Source organism: Hyperoodon ampullatus (genome assembly GCF_949752795.1).
Source record: "Hyperoodon ampullatus genome assembly, chromosome: 3".
NCBI lineage: Eukaryota > Metazoa > Chordata > Mammalia > Artiodactyla > Ziphiidae > Hyperoodon > Hyperoodon ampullatus.
Genome location: NC_136916.1, coordinates 72,949,962 through 72,968,728, shown reverse-complemented (window position 1 = coordinate 72,968,728; position 18,767 = coordinate 72,949,962). Strand labels below are relative to the sequence as shown.

The 18,767-nt window shown below is 48.5% G+C and overlaps 1 protein-coding gene across 1 annotated transcript in view; it reads left to right on the top strand.

Annotated features, from left to right (window-relative positions):
* Window positions 1-18,767, top strand: part of LRRK1 (leucine rich repeat kinase 1) — a gene marked incomplete at its 3' end in the record, with an annotated part of 122,319 nt that overhangs the window by 72,166 nt on the left and 31,386 nt on the right. Inside the window, exons 7-20 of the mRNA XM_079701091.1 lie at window positions 1,572-1,798; window positions 2,874-3,001; window positions 3,092-3,255; window positions 4,091-4,228; window positions 5,403-5,515; window positions 6,541-6,617; window positions 11,994-12,123; window positions 12,765-12,877; window positions 13,307-13,521; window positions 15,522-15,686; window positions 16,193-16,365; window positions 17,468-17,588; window positions 17,846-18,005; window positions 18,405-18,681. Of these exons, the coding sequence (XP_079557217.1) occupies window positions 1,572-1,798; window positions 2,874-3,001; window positions 3,092-3,255; window positions 4,091-4,228; window positions 5,403-5,515; window positions 6,541-6,617; window positions 11,994-12,123; window positions 12,765-12,877; window positions 13,307-13,521; window positions 15,522-15,686; window positions 16,193-16,365; window positions 17,468-17,588; window positions 17,846-18,005; window positions 18,405-18,681 (2,201 nt within the window). The remainder of the gene's footprint in view (window positions 1-1,571; window positions 1,799-2,873; window positions 3,002-3,091; window positions 3,256-4,090; window positions 4,229-5,402; window positions 5,516-6,540; window positions 6,618-11,993; window positions 12,124-12,764; window positions 12,878-13,306; window positions 13,522-15,521; window positions 15,687-16,192; window positions 16,366-17,467; window positions 17,589-17,845; window positions 18,006-18,404; window positions 18,682-18,767) is intronic.

The window sequence follows — 18,767 nt, the reverse complement described above, 5'->3', positions numbered from 1 at the left end:
TAATGACAACAAAAACAGGCCTACACGTCAAGTCTAAAAAAAACCCAAAAAACAAAACAAAACAAAAATCTGAGACTAAAGCCCCATTCTCTTTACCCAAAATCCAGTATACCATCGACTGCCTCTCTTCATCCAGGTGAATGGAGAGAGAGGCAGACAGAGACAGAGCCTCATCTTCTTGGTTCGAAGACCAGAGCTTTGAGAGGGTGTAGCAGACCCAGCCTTTCCAATCCTGGCAAGTTAGCTAAGGGGGCGACATAGATAAGGCACATATTGCCACCTTGTGGCAAGATAAGGAAGTCTGTCTGCTGCTGCCAATTTTGAAAGCAAACTTACCCCATGTTTCTGGTGTCTTTCCCAGTTGTTACATTTTCCCATTAGTGAAGAACTAATCTTTGTTTCTCTAATTTTCTGATACGGATTTCCAGCTGCTTTAGAGAAACAAGCCAAAAAGCCAATTTCCTTTCCCCAGAAACCTCATTGAGCCCCAAATTCTTTGATGATCAAGAAGAAAGAGAAAAGCCCTGCTCATACACATTTAACCAGATCTCTTTTACCACCATATGCCAGCAAACTGCTGGCCTTTCTGACCCAATCAAATGAGAAAAGCAAAGGAGATTTATTCAGAGCTTTTGGTGGCAAGTGAGTCAGCCACTGTCACTTGCATTTTGTCAGAGGAGTGGGGAAGCTTTATGGTGGATAAAGGGAAGGCTTCAGGTGTGCCCTGACTAGAGGCTGTTGACGGGAAAGCTGGAGGCAGCTAACTAGAAGGGGGGCGTCCTACATGATGGGTTAGGGGGCATATTTGCCTTTCCTTGGTTATTCTAAGTTGGAAGCAGGGACAAAATTAGGGAAACTGTCGCTTATCAATCAAGTCCTGGACATTTGGGGCCAGTTGTTACAGAAGTTATTGTTTAGCTTCCTGGATTGTTACTAGACATTGCAGTATGGCTTCTGGCAAGTTTGGCTTCCTGGACTCTTTATTATAGATAAGGGGGTTAGTTTCCTGGTAGTTTGCTGCAGGTTGTGGGTCAAAGTTCTCTTTTTTATGTATGGTCTGGCCATTGTCTGTATATTCAGTCTCTCACTCTGGAAGCAGCTCATCCACAAAGTGCCCAGTGTGGTGTAAGCAGCTGCAGGCGGCAACTGCTCTAATCACAGGGAAGAGTGCCGTGAAGGGAAGTGAGAAGACCCAGGTTTGGGTCTAAGCCTTCTTCTGCAGTCTGGGGAGGCTGCTTCAAGCTTGGGTGGGCTCCTCTGTACAGAGCAGGGGCCATTCCTGTTGTGTTTCCCCCCTGAGGGTGATAGCCCTCTAAGAGGTGATGCTAAGCCCACATGCTCCCTCTAGAGGCTGGAGAGTGAGTAGCTGTAGCTGTGCAGAGATTACCTTCGGGTTGCAGGTGCAGGAGGGCATAAGTACCTTCTCGGGGGCAACATGGTCCCAACCTCTCGGGACTCTGCTGAGATGAACAGACAGATTCACACTTGAATAAATCATTGCTTTATTTCAAGTCTGCACGAGCCCTGGGCTGATCGCTGGTGTGTGCTTTCCCCCTTTCTCCAATATCCAGGCTCTTCGTGTGAAATGGTCCCACCTCAAGCTGCCCTGGGTGGATCTGGACTGGCTCATTGACATCTCCTGCCAGATCACGGAGCTGGACCTTTCTGCCAACTGCCTGACATCCCTCCCCTCCATCATCCCCTGGGGACTCATCAACCTCCGGAAGCTGAATCTCTCAGACAACCACCTGGGGGAGCTGCCCAGCGTGAAGTCATCAGACGAAATCATCTGTTCCAGGTGGGCTCCTGCCCTGCAGCCCCTGGGGTGAGCCCTGGCCATCTGAGCCCCAGCTGCCACCACCACCCTCCTCCTGCACTGTCCTCTTCCAGCAGTCATGCTCCCTGATTGTAGTTGTTGCTTTTGAAAACAGATTTTCAGCTAAAATAAGAGAAGGAAGTTCTGCCTGCCATTATGCAAGCTCTTGGGCACAAGGTCCCACCTCCTTTCCACATGAATGCAGAAAGATCTGTCTAGTAGGGTGGCTTGTCTGGCCCACGTTTCCACTACTCGCTGGCAGCCACGCAGGCCTGCTTGCCCGAGGTGCCCAGTCTTGTTCCTGCATACAGGGGTCAGAGGAAAGGGGCTGGTGGAAACAATGGTGCCCAGACAACCCAGCTTTTGGTCCACCTCCCAAGGAAAGTGGGCAGGGCCTCAGAGAAACAGTTAACTTCACAGGACTCTGGCAGCAGCCTGATGGTGTAGGCAGCTCCTGTCTCCTTTTCTGGGAGGCCTTGGGAAGAGACCCAAGCCTCCTGCTGAGGCTGCATGGGGAGAGGAAGGACCTTACCTTCACTGATGTATTGATAATCATACCTGCAAGGCCTCATTCCATATGGGATTTGAGCTGATTTCAAAAGCTAAGGCTCTAAGTTAAGTAAAAAAGAATGTTGGAAAGAACTTAGGGTCAGCAGTAACTCATGGGAAAGAAGCCTGCACAAAAAATTAAACAAGTGCCGTGGAGTGGGTGTCTTTAACCTGGACAGACTTGAGGGTCCAATAGGTTAAAAGCACTGCTCTCTGGACTTCCAATAGCTTCCAGGGCACCAGCTTGTTCTGTTATCACATATGTGAGAAAGGTTACATCCCTATTGGTCAATGAGACCAGGATCCACCAAAGAGAGATTTGGTTTTCTTTGTCTACACATGACATAGTGACAGTAATGCAATGAATAAAAATCATATTGCTGTATTTCAATGCACATTCTTTATCCTTGTGCAAGGAGAAAAAGAAACATGTTTACAGAGAAATATGTACCCGTGATGCTTTACCTCTTTCTTCTGATGCCTTGACTTCCTTCTCCCCCAACTACAGGCTACTCGAAATTGATATTTCCAGCAACAAGTTGTCCCACCTCCCACCGGGATTCCTGCATCTCTCAAAACTTCAAAAACTGACAGCTTCAAAAAATTATTTGGAAAAATTGTTTGAAGAAGAAAATGGTATGTTTTAGCATCAGTAACCTGACTTACTTTGTCATTTTCTTCTTGACTGGGCTATTTTACAATTCATCCTTTTTTATTTTCCCCTAGCCACGAACTGGATTGGTTTGAGGAAGCTACAGGAACTTGATATTTCTGACAATAAATTGACAGAACTCCCTGCGCTTTTCCTTCATTCTTTCAAGTCACTCAATTGTCTGAATGTCTCCAGAAATAACGTGAAGGTGTTTCCAAATGCCTGGGCCTGCCCTTTGGTTAGTAACTTGCCGAAAATCGTGAAAGGAGCTGTCAGTCCACATCCATGCCAGCCTCACAGAGCTGTGGGTGCAGTGCACACCGCGTCCCCTTGGCGGCCACACAGTGGTGTCCTGTGTTATAGACAGGCATGTTACTCAGCATCCAGCAGCTGAGGGTCTCAGGCAGGTAACTCACCCGAGAGCCAGCGCACCTGGCTCTGGGTTTGAGATTCGCACCGTAACACCCACAGGACTTTCCACAGCTACAGCCTGAACTTCTGGCCCAGGATGAGTTCTGTCCAAAAGGTGGGGTCATTCCTTTAGGACAGCTGTAAAATAAGAATAAAGAAGAGAAGGATAGTCTGCATCCATAGTGCTGCCCATTAAATCATGGTTTTGTCTCTTGGGATGTTTGCATGTTAAAACAGAAGGAACAGCATAAAGAATATTTGTGTTTTATTGCTGTTTTCAATAGCAAATATGGAAATTCTCCATCCCTAACATTCACATTTCTAGTTTAAGCATATTTGTGTGGGACATGGGCTCCTCTTCAGAGCACTGTCCTGAGTTGTCCCATTATTTCCAAGGACAATGGGCCAGATGTTCTTGAGGGAAGGGAAAGGACCATGAGGCACCTTGGTTTCCCCAGGAAACCATTCCCATCCCTTCCTTGGAGCAAGGACGGGAAAATGGGGCAAGGATAGTCTGTAGCTTCTTAATTAGCTGAATTGTATTTATTACAGAGCCTTTTTGTAATGGTCTTGTTTTTAACATTAAATTTGGAAACAGTCTTTATCATAGACACCACGGCATTTAAAAAGCTAATTAATTCTCTTTCTCATCAAATTCCTAGAAATGCTGCAAAGCATCCAAAAATGCCTTGGAGTCTCTACCAGACAAAATGGCTGTGTTTTGGAAGAACCACCTTAAGGACGTGGACTTCTCAGAAAACACACTCAGAGAAGTTCCCCTGGGACTTTTCCAGCTTGATGTAAGTCTAATAGCACCTTATTTCTCATTTTCAGCTTTTGTAAGAAAATCACTCCACATTGTAGTGAAACCTGTGTGCTTCTTCCGAGCTTTCAAGACAAAAAAAGTTGAAAGAAAGGTTTAACTGTCAAAGTCATGCATGGTTGTGTGCAAAGAGACTGAGAGGAAATGTGCAAAATGAAACAGCTCTGGGAGGGTGGCGGGATGATGAATTTTTATCCTCCAGAATTTTCTTCAGTGTTGACAGTTGAAGGCACAGCCCAGCAGCCCCTCGGACTGACCTCTGGCTCTGTTCCTTCTCGGCTCCAGAGTGAGCCCACCGGGCCTTCTGGTGTGTGAAGCCCTGGCAGCACCACAGGGCGGGGCCTTCTTGTCCCTGCCTCCCTCTCCGGAAGTGGCAGAACTGGAATTCCTGGATGTGAATTCAGGAAGTGCCTTTTACCAGAGCCGTGTGTGTGTGTGTGTGTGTGTGTGTGTGTGTGTGTGTGTGTACGTGTGTGTGTGTGTGTACGCGTGTGTGTGTGTCCCAGCATGGGGCTGCCTTCTACCTTTATGTTGTTCGCACATCTGTCTGTTTTCCCCACTCCATTGGGAACCTTTGAAAGCAGAGCATGGATCCTATTCACCACTTGGTACCCAGGGCCAGCCCCAGGTGGGAAATTCTGCATTACTCTGAAGGCATCAGTGTCAAGCCAGCAGAGGGTGCACGACTGGGACGGGTCACCTTCCGGGTCACTGATGCCACCTGACCCCTGTCCAGGGCATCACCTGGGCCAGCCCGAAGAGGCATCATGCTGTGCCCACCCCCCTCCTGTGGTAACACAGTGGCCTCCAGGACCTTCAGACTCATCTACTATTCCCAGGATGGGTCCACAAATAATTGTCACTCTTAAGAAACCTCAATTCTGAGAAGTACTTAGATTCCATTCTTTCTTGAATAATTGCCTCCCATTAATCTGAAGGGAAGGATCTTCTATTAATTATCCCATCTGCTCTGTTTGCTATAATTTTATGAGTTTTAAGACACTGTGAAACCCCACACTGTTGGAATCTTTGTGACAGTGAATCGGTTATAATCATTTGGCTTCGCTTTGCCAGGGAACTGACTTTCCCTTCAGGTCTTCTGCTCCTTTGGTATTTGACATCGTCTTTGCTTCTCTCTCCCTCTGTCCCAGGCCCTCATGTTCTTGAAGTTACAAGGAAATCAGCTGGTGGCACTGCCACCTCAAGAGAAGTGGACCTGCAGACAACTCAAAACCCTGGATCTCTCCAGAAATCAATTTGGCAGGTAAGCAGGGGTCTGTCCCCAGCAAGTTCTCAAATGTGTGTGTAACCCCAGTCAACAGACGCATGGGATGGTGTCTCTACCAGCTTGCTGAATAGCCATGACAAAGTGCCATAGGCTGGGCGGCTTAAACAACAGGCATTTATTTCTCACAGTCCTGGAGGCTGGAAGTCTGAGATGGAGGTGGCGGTGGGGTTGGTGTCTCCTGAGGCCTCTCTCCTTGGCATGGGGACAGCTGCCTTCTCCCTGTGTCCTCACACGGTCTCCCTCTGTGCCTGTCTGTGTCCTTATCTCCTCTTCTTATAAGGACACCTGTCAGATTGGATCAGGGCCCATTCTCAGGACCTCATTTTAACTTGATCACCTCTTTAAAGGCCTATCTCCAGATACAGTCACATTCTGAGGTACTGGGGGTTAGGACTTCAACATATGAATGGGGGGAACACAATTCAGCCCAAAACAGTGTCCTCCCATTTCTAATTTTTAAAGGATCCTGGAGAATCTCCTCATTTTAGCATCATCTATCATTCTGTTCAAAAGTTTTTGCCAGTCACTAACCAATGTGTATAGAGATTGAATAAAAAGTACCCTCCAAGGTCTTCTAATAAAAGGGGAAAATCTGGGGATGAGCCCTGCTGGTCCTTGGGACCCTGAAGACCAGCCTTCCTGGTTCACTTGCTGCAGGCGACATCTCAGTGGAACTTATACTCCTAAGAGAATTCCCTCAGTGAACAGCGTGAAGTAACAGCCTCTGATATGGGCATTCCTGCCAGGCACAGAAACGCTACCACCTGCCTGAGATGGAAAAGCTCAGGAGTGGAAACCACCAGTCCTGCCAGCTTGTTTTTTTCCGGAAAGACTTCTGAGCACAACTGGTGCTGTCCATGCTTACACGTCAGCCACAGGGGCCCAAACACCCTGCCAACGGAATTTTCTCCCTTCTCTATGTGTGGCATTGTACAGTCACAGCCAAAATAGAAATGTCTTTGCCATGCTTTCCTCAAATTTTGACTTTTTTCTCCCTACAGAAATGAAGATGTACTTAAAACAAAGCGAATTTCCTTTTTCACCACCAGAGGCCGCCAGCGTTCCGGGACAGAGGCAGGTGTGTGTGTTGCTGCTGGGAGATGAGACAGCTGGGCCGGGCCCTGCCCCTGCTCCCCTACAGGGGGATGGCCCTCCTGTTGGGCTTTCCCCTGCAGTGCCCTGTGAGAATGCCAGAGATGCCCATGCTTGACTCAGAACCCTGGGAGTACCTGTGCCCATGGCTCATGTCACACAGATGGCCTGCAAGTGTCCTGAAACCCCGTTTCCTGTTTGCAGCCAGTAAGACTAGTAGCTACTGTGTGTGGATGGCCTGCTGGGTGTGAGAACTGCCCTAGATACCTTACATGTGTCAGTCTTTCTTTAACCATCACATGACGTATGGGTTGTGGTTTTCCATTTTGCAGATGAGAAAACTAAGCCTCCAGAGTGTCTTCAATTCAGGCTTCCCTAGCAAAGTACCACTGACTGGGTAGCTTAAACAACAGAAATATATTTTCTCACTTTTCTGGAGGCTGGAAGTCCAAGATCAGGGTGTGTCAGTTTCTGATGAGAGCCCTCTTTCTGGCTTGCAGACAGCTGCCTTCTTGCTGTGTTCTCATGTGGCAGAGAGAGAGATAGAGAGCCCTCTGGTATCTCTTCTTATAAGGACACTAACTCCATCATGGAGGCCCCACCCTCATGACCTTGTCTAAACCTGATCACCTCCCAAAGACTCCATCTCCTAATACTATCACATTGGGTGTCAGGGCTTCCACATATGGACTTGAGGGGACACAATTCAGTCTGCAGCACAAGGGTTGACTGATGTGGTCACACGGCTACTGAGTGCAAGAGCCAGGTCTCAGCCAGCATTGTGGAATCCAGCACTGGGGCCCGGGGGCAGTACTATGAAGTCCTTACTGCCACACTATGGCATCTTGTGAGGTCCACATGGGAACACAGCCACCCTTGGCCCTGCAGGCTGTCCTGGCTGGGCTGAGATTCTGGAGGAGCTTGAGGTCTCCCTCCAAACTCATTAGAAACAGAACTTTTCCTAGGGTGTTTGTATGGTCACACAACAAGGCCAGTTCAGCAGAGAATGTTTCTAGGAAAACAGTTCTTTTTGTTCATTATCTTCTGTAAGGTACAGGGAGAGGTGTGGACCTGTCCCTCAAGTTCAGTCACCAGCCCTCTTTTTTAACCTGAAAACCAGGAGTTCTAAAGCCATCAACACTCACAGATATATCCCTCTGGATACTGTCCCATAGAACTGGAACCAATATTTAGGTTGTTTAAGTGTAATATAACTTTTTTCTTCAGCTTGATCAATCTATATTGACAAGTGCTCTTTGAGTATAGATGGTGTGAGATGGGGATAAGAAATGCCACAGAGGCCAAGGCACATTTGCAGGAGGTGAACTAAGTAGTCTGCCTACCTGTTGCCCTTTTTTGATGAACTACTGTATACATATGATAATGCATATATCAGTCATGTAAGAGTGTTTTTACATAGGATTGAAAAAGTAACACATCATCAGTGGAACAGAGTCCAAAAATAGACCTAATATAGGAATTTAATATATGATAAAGGTGGCATTTCAATTTAGTGGGAAAAATAATGTTTTATTGTTTCAATAAATAGTGCTGGTATAACTGCTTGTCCAGCTGAAAGGGGGGAAAGCACAGCATTAGATGCCCTACCTTACATCAGTTACAAACATCCCCACGCGGATGTTAGCTTGAAGCATAAAAGAAAAATAACATTTAAGAGAATAAATGTATAATTTGGGAAGACCTTTAAAAGCTAGATGGGAAATCCAGAAGTCATTAAAAAAAGAGCAAAATCTTGGGTGTTGTAAAAATGGAAAAACTTTGTTCAGTAAAAGGCATGATAAACAAAGTCATAATGCAAACAGACTGAGAGGAAATATTTGCAACAAAAATTGTTGCAACATAAATTGGCTTTAGTCCCTAATATACAAAGACGGCTTACAAATTGATTTTTTTTTTTAAGTCAACCCAATAGGCAGAAACTGGGCAATGGATATCAACAGTTCACAGGAAAGGAAGTCCAGATGGCCCAGAAAGAAAGGAAAGGCCCTTAAACTTGCTACTAGGGAAATGCAATTTGGAATTTCATAACTGATCCTTTTCAAAACAAAGGGCCTTAAGACTTTGTAAATTGAGTCCAGACACAGGGATTTCACTTGGAAGGAAGGAAAAGCAAACACTTTTTTCTCATGGATGCCCAAACACGAAAAGAGCTGCTAGTATGGATCTCGGCCACACTTCCACCACTGTGGGTCAAGCCTCAGGGGTTGCAGTTGACTAGAAAGGTGTCTCCAGTCTAGAAATGCAAAGCATAGAGATGTGCACGAGGAGGTGCGCCCAGCACCCTGCAGGACCAGCCACTTTCTCTCGAAACTGCCAGAGTGCAAGGCCAGAGGCACACAGTGAAAAGTGGGACAGAAACATGTACCTGTGTTCTGGAGACCCTGCTGGTGGCCCGCAGGAATGTGTCTGGAGCTAGGGGAGGGGCCACACCTCTGGGAGTTTCCCTGGCAGAGATGGATGGTGCTGTGCTGTTGGCGCATGACAAAAGCCTCTTGATTTTTTTCAATTTCGAGTAGAAAGTTGAAGCCCACACCTGGTGAAAAGGAGAGACCTGCTGCAAACGCTTTTCCTCAGCAGGGTTATTGTCTCAGGCTGTTGACCTCGGGTAAGGGATTATCTATACTTGTTTGCAGACGGATAGTAAGACTCCAGGTAGATTTATGTACATTCAAGTAGTCATGTTGGCACAGTGGCCTTGTCCAAAAATAATTTGGACAGCCATTTTTATAGTAAAATTCAGACCAGCCAAGTAATAAATAGCTTATGAATAAATAATTACGGCTCATAAATACCCTGAGCTGTGCTCTGCCCAGCCCAGTTTCCAGAGTTTCCATTCTGGGCCAGGAGGTCTGTGTCAGGTGTTGCCTCTGTTTGCAGTATAAGTCCTTTATTCCATCCGTCCGTTACTTAAAGAGGCTTCATAAACACCAAGGTGAAACTTTAAAATTGGAAAGCACAGAAGCCATTTGTTCAGAACGTGTTCTCTGGGAAGGAAGTGAGCGTTTCTTATTCTTGATGTTCTTTCCATGGGAATTAGGGCTGAAGTTGATCATTCTTTTTCATTGAAAAATAAAAGTCTTTTTGAACATTTTTCTTGTAGAACAAGGACTAGTACAAAGCTGTCTTTAAAAGTCTGTTACACATTTATTTCCATAGGGGCCATTCGCGTGGCACTAGCTGGGGAAATTTTCCAGGTGCCAATATCTGTATTCCGTTATCGTCTCTCCCAGAACATTCTCTGATACCAGGTTACCCCATTACCATTGAGACTGCAGCTACATGTGTGGAGAAAAGCCAGAGTTAAGGGAGGAGCTGTGATCAAGGGCAGAGGAACATCGTTTCAGCCCTGCAAAAGAATTCTAGCTTTCCTATCTCATGTGTCTGGCAGAGAACCAGCTGAGAGGCTTTGAGGCAGTTGTTTTACCTTGAATTTGAGCTGAAAGGGACCCTCAGGGGTGTGCTCTCCCTGCCTTAGGAGAAAGGAGAAGGCACTTCAGAGATTCTGCTGCAATCCAACCCTCTGATTCCCATCGGTTTTCAAGCTCTCCCGACATTCTTTCTCAACTCACACACTCTGGTGCTGTGGAAACAGCAAATTTGGTGTGATTTTAATAGTAATCTCATAATTAGCCTAATTAATGAAATCACTTAAATATACTAGAGAGTTGACTTGTTTTTCAGAGAATGCCATCCTAAGAAGCATAAAAACCAAGCCCACATTATTATTTTTCAGTTAAATAGCTTTTTTAATTGAAGAAGTAATACATGTATATGGTAAACAAAATTTCTGAACTGCACCAAAGGGCATGGAGTGAATATTCAGTCTCCTAGTGTTACCAAAACAAACTCAGGTCCACTCGCCCACATGCAGTAAAGCCAATCTACTGACACCAGGTTGTAGTGAAGGAAAAGTGCAGTGTTTATTGCAGGCACCAAGCAAGGAGTCCAGGCAGCTAGTGCTCAAAAGGTCTGAACTCCCCAAAGGCTTTCAGGGAAAGGTTTCTAAAGACAGGGTGAGGGAGGGGGATTATGGGTTGTGTGATCAGCTCGTGGACATTCTCCTGATTGGTTGGTGGTGAGGTAATCGGGTGTCAACCTCATCAACCTTCTGGTTCCAACCAGTCTGGGGACTGTGTGCTTGTGGGCAGCATACAGTTAACTTCTTCCACCTCGTGGGGGATTCAGTATCTGCAAAACAGCTCAAAGGACATGGCTCAGAGTATTATCTATAGCTCTTGACTAAAGATCCTTGACTTTGTCTAATAGCTAAACTATTATTTTGTCTTGCTTGACTGTTTTCCTTTCTTTCTGCATTTTCTCAACTTCTCTGATGAACTGTACTCTTTAGAACTTGGGGAAGCCTAAGAGGCTACAATTTTTCTACCGACAAGAGGCATGAGGAGGACATGGGGTTGGGAGGGGCTGTTCTGGGAAGGCCCCATAGGGTCCTGCTCCATTACACTAGTAATTCCCTTCTCCAGAGAAAACTATGGAATTTCATGTGTCTGTGGTAGCAACTGTGTTTGTGTCTGACATACATTGTAACATATACGCCACATGTGTATTTGTGGTGTGTATACACATGCCTATAACAGCATGTAACGTATACATATGGGTGTGCATGTGTGGTATGTGTACACATGCCTATAACACCTTATAACATATGTGCATGCACATAACTTCATATAACATATGTATCCATGTGCGCATTGTGATGTGTGCACATAACATCACATAACATACATATGTGCACATGTGTGTACATGCACATAACTTCATGTAACACATACATGTGTGTGGTGTGTGCACACAACATCATATAGCATGCATATGTGCATTGTAATATGTATGCACACATGCATATAACATACCTAAATTCATGGGAGGGTGTTTGCTCTCATGTTTGCATATGTTTTGTGGTACACAAGTTAAGCCTTCTAGATACCTAATTCCACACCTTGCTTTTTTGATTTACCAATAGCTCTTGAGTATCTCTTCACACCCATACATGTAGACCTGCCCTGTGCTTTGTAATAGTTGTATATAATCCCATTACTCATTTAACCAACTCCCTGTGGGTGGACACATAAGCTGTCTTCTACCTTTAATATTACAAAGTGTGCCACTGAGTGTGCTTGTTCTCACATCTTTGCCATACGTGCCAGGATGTCTGTAGGACTGTTTCCTAGAATTAGAATCCCTGGATCCATGAGATGAGCACCTTATTCTGATAGACTTGTCAAAAGTGCCCTCCAGAGGTTGTACCAGGTTATACACCTCCAACGCTGTGGTGGTCCAGAATTATTTTCAAATGTACAGTCTGCTTTGCACTTCTTTGCAGCATGTGTGCTGGAATTTCCTCCCTTCTTAAGTGAGTCTTTGGAAGTCCTTTGTCTGAATGACAACCACCTGGATGCAGTCCCACCCTCGGTTTGCCTACTGAAGAGCTTATCAGAACTCTACTTGGGAAAGTAAGTACACAGCCAGAGCAGTTGCACTGGCCCTTCTGGCCCAGGGAAGCAGAATGTCCTTGTGTAAACCACCTGAGGACATGGAAGCCAGGGAGAAATAATCCACCTATGTACCAGGAAGCAGCAGTTGGATTTTCAGAGCCAGGCTTAGTCAAAGAGGCGAGGGAAGGGAAGGCAGAGGTAGTGATGCAATGATGCCTTCTTTGCTATTTCACTCATTTATAATGAGAAGAACTCCTCAATCATCCATCCTTTCATTTACTAAGTACCTACTGCCGAGCACTGCTGGGGGATTCAGACAGTGTGCAAAACTTGATGAAAATATAAAATAATTCAGGTTACATTGCCTTGTCAAGAAGAGGCAGTGATCATCATTAGGATAGTGTAAATGATAGAAGAGATGGGAAAGTTGGGGGAGGGGACCCCGTTCTAAGCCATGGGGATTTGCAGAAGACAGAGCTGCCATTTGTACCACTGGCTTCCCAGGGAGAAAGGCTTGGGAATTAGTATTTAAATGGAACACTTGAAATCAGGGCCCAAGATGTTGGGCTTGGGGTACAGACTGTCAGTGGCCCCCACAGGCCCCAGAGGCTGATGGGCTGCTGTGTGTGTGTTCTCCCATGGTGTGTGTGTGCCCTCAGCAATCCTGGCCTCCGAGAGCTCCCTCCTGAGCTGGGGCAGCTGGGCAACCTCTGGCAGTTGGACATTGAAGACCTGAACATCAGCAATGTGCCTGCAGAGATTAGAAAAGAAGGTAGGGCTTCCTCAGCGTCACCCCCTTGAAAAGGCACTCAAGTCCAGTTGTTAAGGATCTGGGGTGGAAACAGCTGGGGGACCTGTGGAGCTCACCTCTGGCTCCCGTGTTTGGGAAGATGCTGTAAAGTTATCCAGAACTCAATGGTTGCTGTGGACCGTTGTATTGCAATTGACCATGTGATCAAACTATCTATGACCTGTAGCAGCAAGGATGCTGTCTTTAGATCCTTGACTTTTAAACTTCACTTTTGGGGTGATTCATATCACACCTTCCCTCCATAGACCCAATAGTCTTCTCAACTCACCCAATTAGAACACACAGAAAGTGTTCCTTCCAGATAGGACTTTGTTTCTCAAGAGATGTGAGCATGTTCCCACCTATATGTCAGCAGCAGCATCCACTCTCCCCAACTGTGATTTTGCACAGGCCCCAAAGCAGTGCTGTCTTATCTGCGTGCTCAGCTGCGGAAAGCGGAGAAGTGTAAGCAGATGAAGATGATCATCGTGGGTCCTCCGCGTCAGGGCAAGTCCACCCTCCTGGAGATCTTACAGACGGGGAGGGCCCCCCAGGTGGTGCACAGCGAGGCCGCCATCAGGACCACCAAGTGGGAGCTCCAGAGGCCAGCTGGCTCGAGAGCCAAGGTCAAGGATGGTTGGCGTGCAGAGTCCCTGTGGGAGGGAGGGAGCTTCCAGGGCCCCTTCTCTCTCCTCTCCAGAGAGCCCAGGATTTTCTTAGCCTGGTATCTGAGGCCCAGGATATTTGCAGGGGTCACTGTGTGTGTTTCAAACCAGCTCATGCCAAGGGCAGTGAATAATTTCTTAACGTGTCCTTGTAGTTTTTCTGTTATAGCTAAGCTGAGGTTCCAGTCCAACCCTGGCTGTTGGTTAGACTGCTTTGATGAGCTTTTTAAAGACAACAGTGACCAAGCCCCAAAGACTGTGATTCAAATGGCTTGGGACAGGGCCCCTCCCCAGGGCTGAGAATGACCTACTGCTGTAGGAGTGAGATATACTAATACCTGCCCCTAACAGGAAGGCTGAGAAGGCAGCCCCAGCATGAATGCACTGTCCTCCTCAAAACCTGCTTTCACCCCAAGTTCTGAAAGGTCTAGTTTCTAAGCCCTATTTAAAATGAGTCCTTCAATGAACCTATTAATCATCCTGTTTTTCATTCAGTATGAGACAAATGAAAATTGTCTTGCACTTGAATCAGAGAAAAGAGCCTGTGGAATATTGGTGGGATGGACTATAGCACAGGTCTGAGCTATTTCTCCTGGCACAGGGGGTGAATACATGCCAATGATGCCTCCCTTACGTGTTGCCGTATTTGTGGGTACACGTAGCCACACAGCGATACAGGTGCATGGAGGCTATTTGTGGAAAACTCAGCGACCTTGAGGCCAGAAGCTGCATGATTTTCCCCACAGCCCCCAGCACAGGGCCAGCTAGAGATCAGTTTTATTGCAGAGTCTTTCACACAAAATCACTTGAAGTCAGGGAAATCCAATTCGAGTCATGAAGCATTTAAGCTGAATGTATATGTTAATATGGACTCAGAAACTAGTTCTCTAGAAAATGGAGATCTGCCCATTAGGGCCAGATAATTAACACCAGCCCTGCCCCCTTCCCCAGAACACCCCAGGAGTGAACCTAGCTCACGCATGTCCAAAGGTTCTCGAAAGTAACCAGAATCTGTATTCTCTCCTGCTTTTTTAAGCAATTATTCCATGTCACTTTCTTCCAGCTGTTCTTAAGCAAATAGCTGTCTGAGGTCTGAGGGGTGAATTAGTAGTATTTCCACTTTTCCTGACCTTCGGCTGCCCCCACTTCCCTTCTGCCGTCATTCAAGTTTCTCCCCACCCCTTTCATTGAAGGACAACCACCTGATCTTGTGAACACTGAGTTCCGTAATTCTCTGTGTGGCTGGGCCTTCAGCCAGTTTAGAACAGCTGTCCATTTTCATCTTTACACCAAAAAAGCAGGTCAGCACACTGTGTCTTGGAGGCCAAACTGCAGCATGGTGGGAACGATTCTTTGCCACAGAAAAGTGCAACCTTAGCTACTCGGGCCAGACTCTGACCTCATAAAACGATAGAGAAACCACCATTTACACAGCCTTTCCCTGGAGCCCAGCAACTAATCTTTTGTTAGATTCCCACATCAGGGCCATTTCCCATCATCCTTGGTGGGCACTGCCCTCTGACCTGCACAGTTCAGGGTCCTGTCTGCTTGGCCTTGCCCTCACTTGGATGGAGGTTAAGCCTTGGTGTGAGCACTGCCGTCAGCCCCCGGCTTCCTCTGGCAGGATGTCTCCTAACTGTCTGCAGCTGAGATGGAGGCAGACAGTGCCCTCTGACATTCTGCAGACGCCTCTGCCCAGGGGACCCAGCCTTCCAGGACCCCCTGCTCCCATAGCAGTAGATGGAAGCCCCTGGAAGCCCACCTCTGAACCGCTGGGCCCCCTTCTCTCCCTCAGATGGCTGGTTCCTGAGAAAAACAGCAGGACAGGCCGTGCTTTTCCATGGCTGTGCCTTTACCAGGCCCCCATGTACAACGTTCAGAGTGATCAGTTATCTCAATTTGACTGACTAAAACCCTGGTTGCTAAAATGTCTCCCTTTTGCTGCCTTGTTGCTCAAGTAGGTTGAGTCTGTGGAGTTCAACGTCTGGGACATCGGTGGCCCCGCCAGCATGGCCACGGTCAACCAGTGCTTCTTCACAGACAAGGCCCTGTATGTGGTGGTTTGGAACCTGGCGCTGGGGGAGGAGGCTGTGGCCAGCCTTCAGTTCTGGCTTCTCAACATCGAGGTGAGGGGGTACCAGCCCTTCAGCTCTCAGTCCTCAGGACATTGCAGGGGCCCCGCCGCTTCTCGGGGGGAAAAAGGAAAAAAGGAAATGGTTAGGGAGAAATGCTTTGCACTTTGCTGGGCTGTCACGAGGCCCCAGAATCACAGGTCACTGTGAAGCACTTAAAACGCTCCTGGGCCACATGGTTGATGGTGCTCTTGTACTTTTCTGCTTCCTTAAATTTAAGAGCCCCGCATCGTGGACCCAGGAGGGGAACGGGGCTCCCCTCTTCCAGTGGAAAGGTGACGTGGGCCAGAAGCTGGGGCGCTGTCTGAAGGGATCAGAGATGGAGGCCCCAGGGAGTGTCACAGGCCCCCACACACCCCCTAGTGCGTGGCAGGCCCTCGAGGTTCTCAGAGAGGAGTGCGGGGTGCAGCAGGGTGATGGGTGAGGGCCAGGGCGTACAGGATTGGCACATCCACCGCCTAGGGAATTGTTCCCGTCCCCAGCCAGACTCTCTCTCACAGGCCAAGGCCCCAAACGCCGTTGTGCTGGTGGTGGGAACACACCTGGACTTAATCGAAACCAAATTCCGCGTGGAGAGAATCGCCACGTTGCGCGCCTATGTGCTGGCACTCTGTCGCTCACCCTCCGGGTCCAGGGCCACCGGCTTCCCGGACATCACCTTCAAACACCTACAGTGAGTGTCCCATGGCATCCTGCTCATCCCCACCTGTCGCGGGGCTGTGGCTGCCGGCCCCTCACTTGTCCATCTCCCTGGGGACGCCTGCTCTGCCTGCAGAGGGCTCCTGAGGCAGGGGCTGTGCTCCTCTGTTGCCCTGTCCAGGGTGAAGGGTGGCAGCTGGGCCCCCAGAACAGATGCAGCCCTAGGGAGGGTGAAGAGCTGCTAGAGGATCTGCAGGGCAGGGCCTGGAGACACTCTCTGTGCTTCCTGTCCAAGTCTCCCCACCCCCAGGGCCAGTGCTGAGTGTGCACGGCCCCAGTGGGACCACGAGATAGAAACTCAAACACCACCCATCACATTTGTTGATCATTGATCAAGAACAGACCCCAGGTGTGGTCCTGGTCCTCCCAGTGTGTCTGAGTGGTCCAGAGGGGCTGAGATGGGGGAGGGCCACAGGGTGGGGTTCAGGATGGGCCACTGCTTGTGGGACCAGTGTCCTGGGCGTGTTGATTCTCCCACTCCTGTCCTTGGATTCTCACAACAGCTCTGCAGGTTATGGAGATTGTTGTGCCCACTTTGAAGATTATGAAACTGAGGCTCAGCTAGTAAGTGTTCTCTGACTGCTACCCTGGTGGCTCTTGGGTTCCCTCGCTCTGGGTGACGTGCCATGGACATTGCTGCATGGGTCAGCCTGGAGACATGCCATGTGGCTCAGAGTACAGGATGGGGCTTTCAGGAATTCCTCGAGTGCCCTTGAGAATGCCCCCTGGGGCCTGCGATAATAGGAGTGCTGGCTCTGGGTCAGAAACCTGAGTCCCACCCAAGCCTGCTCCTTTCCAGCTTGTGTCCTTGGGAGTCACCTTGTGCCTGCATGCCTCACTTTCCTCCTCTGTAAAGTGGGCACGTTGGGAAGACAGACTAAAACAGCACATTGTGGTGCCCCCAGCACCATGCTTTGCATCAAGTAAGGCCTCCTTAAATTTCTGTGTCTATCTCTCATGAGTTTTCTCAACTTGCCAGTGTTTGGGACGAAACACTTAGGGAAACAGAGGCACTGCAGTGCTTGTCAGAGAGGGGAGGTACGATGAATAAGCACGGTTCTGTTTTGCACTCACAGCGAGCTTTCCTGTAAGAGCCTGGAAGGTCAGGAAGGGCTGCGGCAGCTCATTTTCCACGTCACGTGCAGCATGAAAGATGTGGGCAGCACCATTGGCTGCCAGCGACTCGCGGGGAGGCTGGTGGGTACCTCTCATCCCCTTGAAGCCAGAGGGGCCTGCTTCCCATGTGTCAGGGGAACTGTACCTCCCTCTTTCTTTCTACTGTAAAACACATGTGCTGTATATAGTGTGGGGTCCCCATGTGAGCAGTTTCTTGGGGGAAGGGAGGGGTGAGACAGTGACAGGAAGCATTCCACCTAGTCAGTCCTCTGGAGGGTGGCAGGCGAACCAGGCTGGCCAGGCACACCTGAGGGCCCAGCCTTGCCCACCTGTCCCAGATACCCAGGAGCTACCTGAGCCTCCAGGAGGCCGTGCTGGCGGAGCAGCAGCGCCGCGGCCTGAGCGATGATGTGCAGTACCTGACGGACAGGCAGCTGGAGCAGCTGGTAGAGCAGATGCCTAGCAATGACATCAAGGACTACGAGGACCTACAGTCCGGTGGGTGGGCTGGGAGGGTGGGGAGGGTGGGGAGGGAGGGGGGATCAGGTGGGTACCAGCAGGCACAGGCACAGGGCCCTGGGAAGGGGCACTCAAATTTTTCACCACTCTGCGCATGTCTGCAAATGACTGCAAAGACACTTCAGGTATCAATTTCGGGTCACAAATCAATTTTAACGAGTAAGTGAATTTGCAAAGATGGAATCCATGAATAATGGAGATCAGCACATTGGCAAGAGTTACAAGATGCCTGTTGAGAACATGTGAAGGGCCCCATGTGCTGGGAGTGTTGGTGGCTTCCTAAGAAGAATCTGTAAGCTGGCCCCCTTAGGAGGAGGTCACCCAGAGTCCCTTTTGCCCTTTGTTTGACACTGTTCCCTCATCCCCTCCCCTGAGCAGCCATCAGCTTCCTCATTGAAACTGGCACCCTGCTCCACTTCCCGGACACCAGCCACGGCCTGAGGAACCTCTACTTCCTCGACCCCATTTGGTTGTCTGAATGTCTGCAGAGGATCTTCAACATCAAGGGCTCCAGGTCGGTGGCCAAGAATGGGGTGATCAGGGCGGAGGACCTCAGGATGCTGCTGGTAGGGACCGGCTTCACGAAGCAGACAGAAGAGCAGTATTTCCAGTTCCTGGCCAAATTTGAGATAGCCCTGCCCGTCGCCAATGACAGGTGAGGCCACGGACTGGGCTGTGCCGGTTGCCCCCTAGAGGAAGGAATTAGGGCTGGGACCACTGGTGGCTTGAGCAAGATTTCCA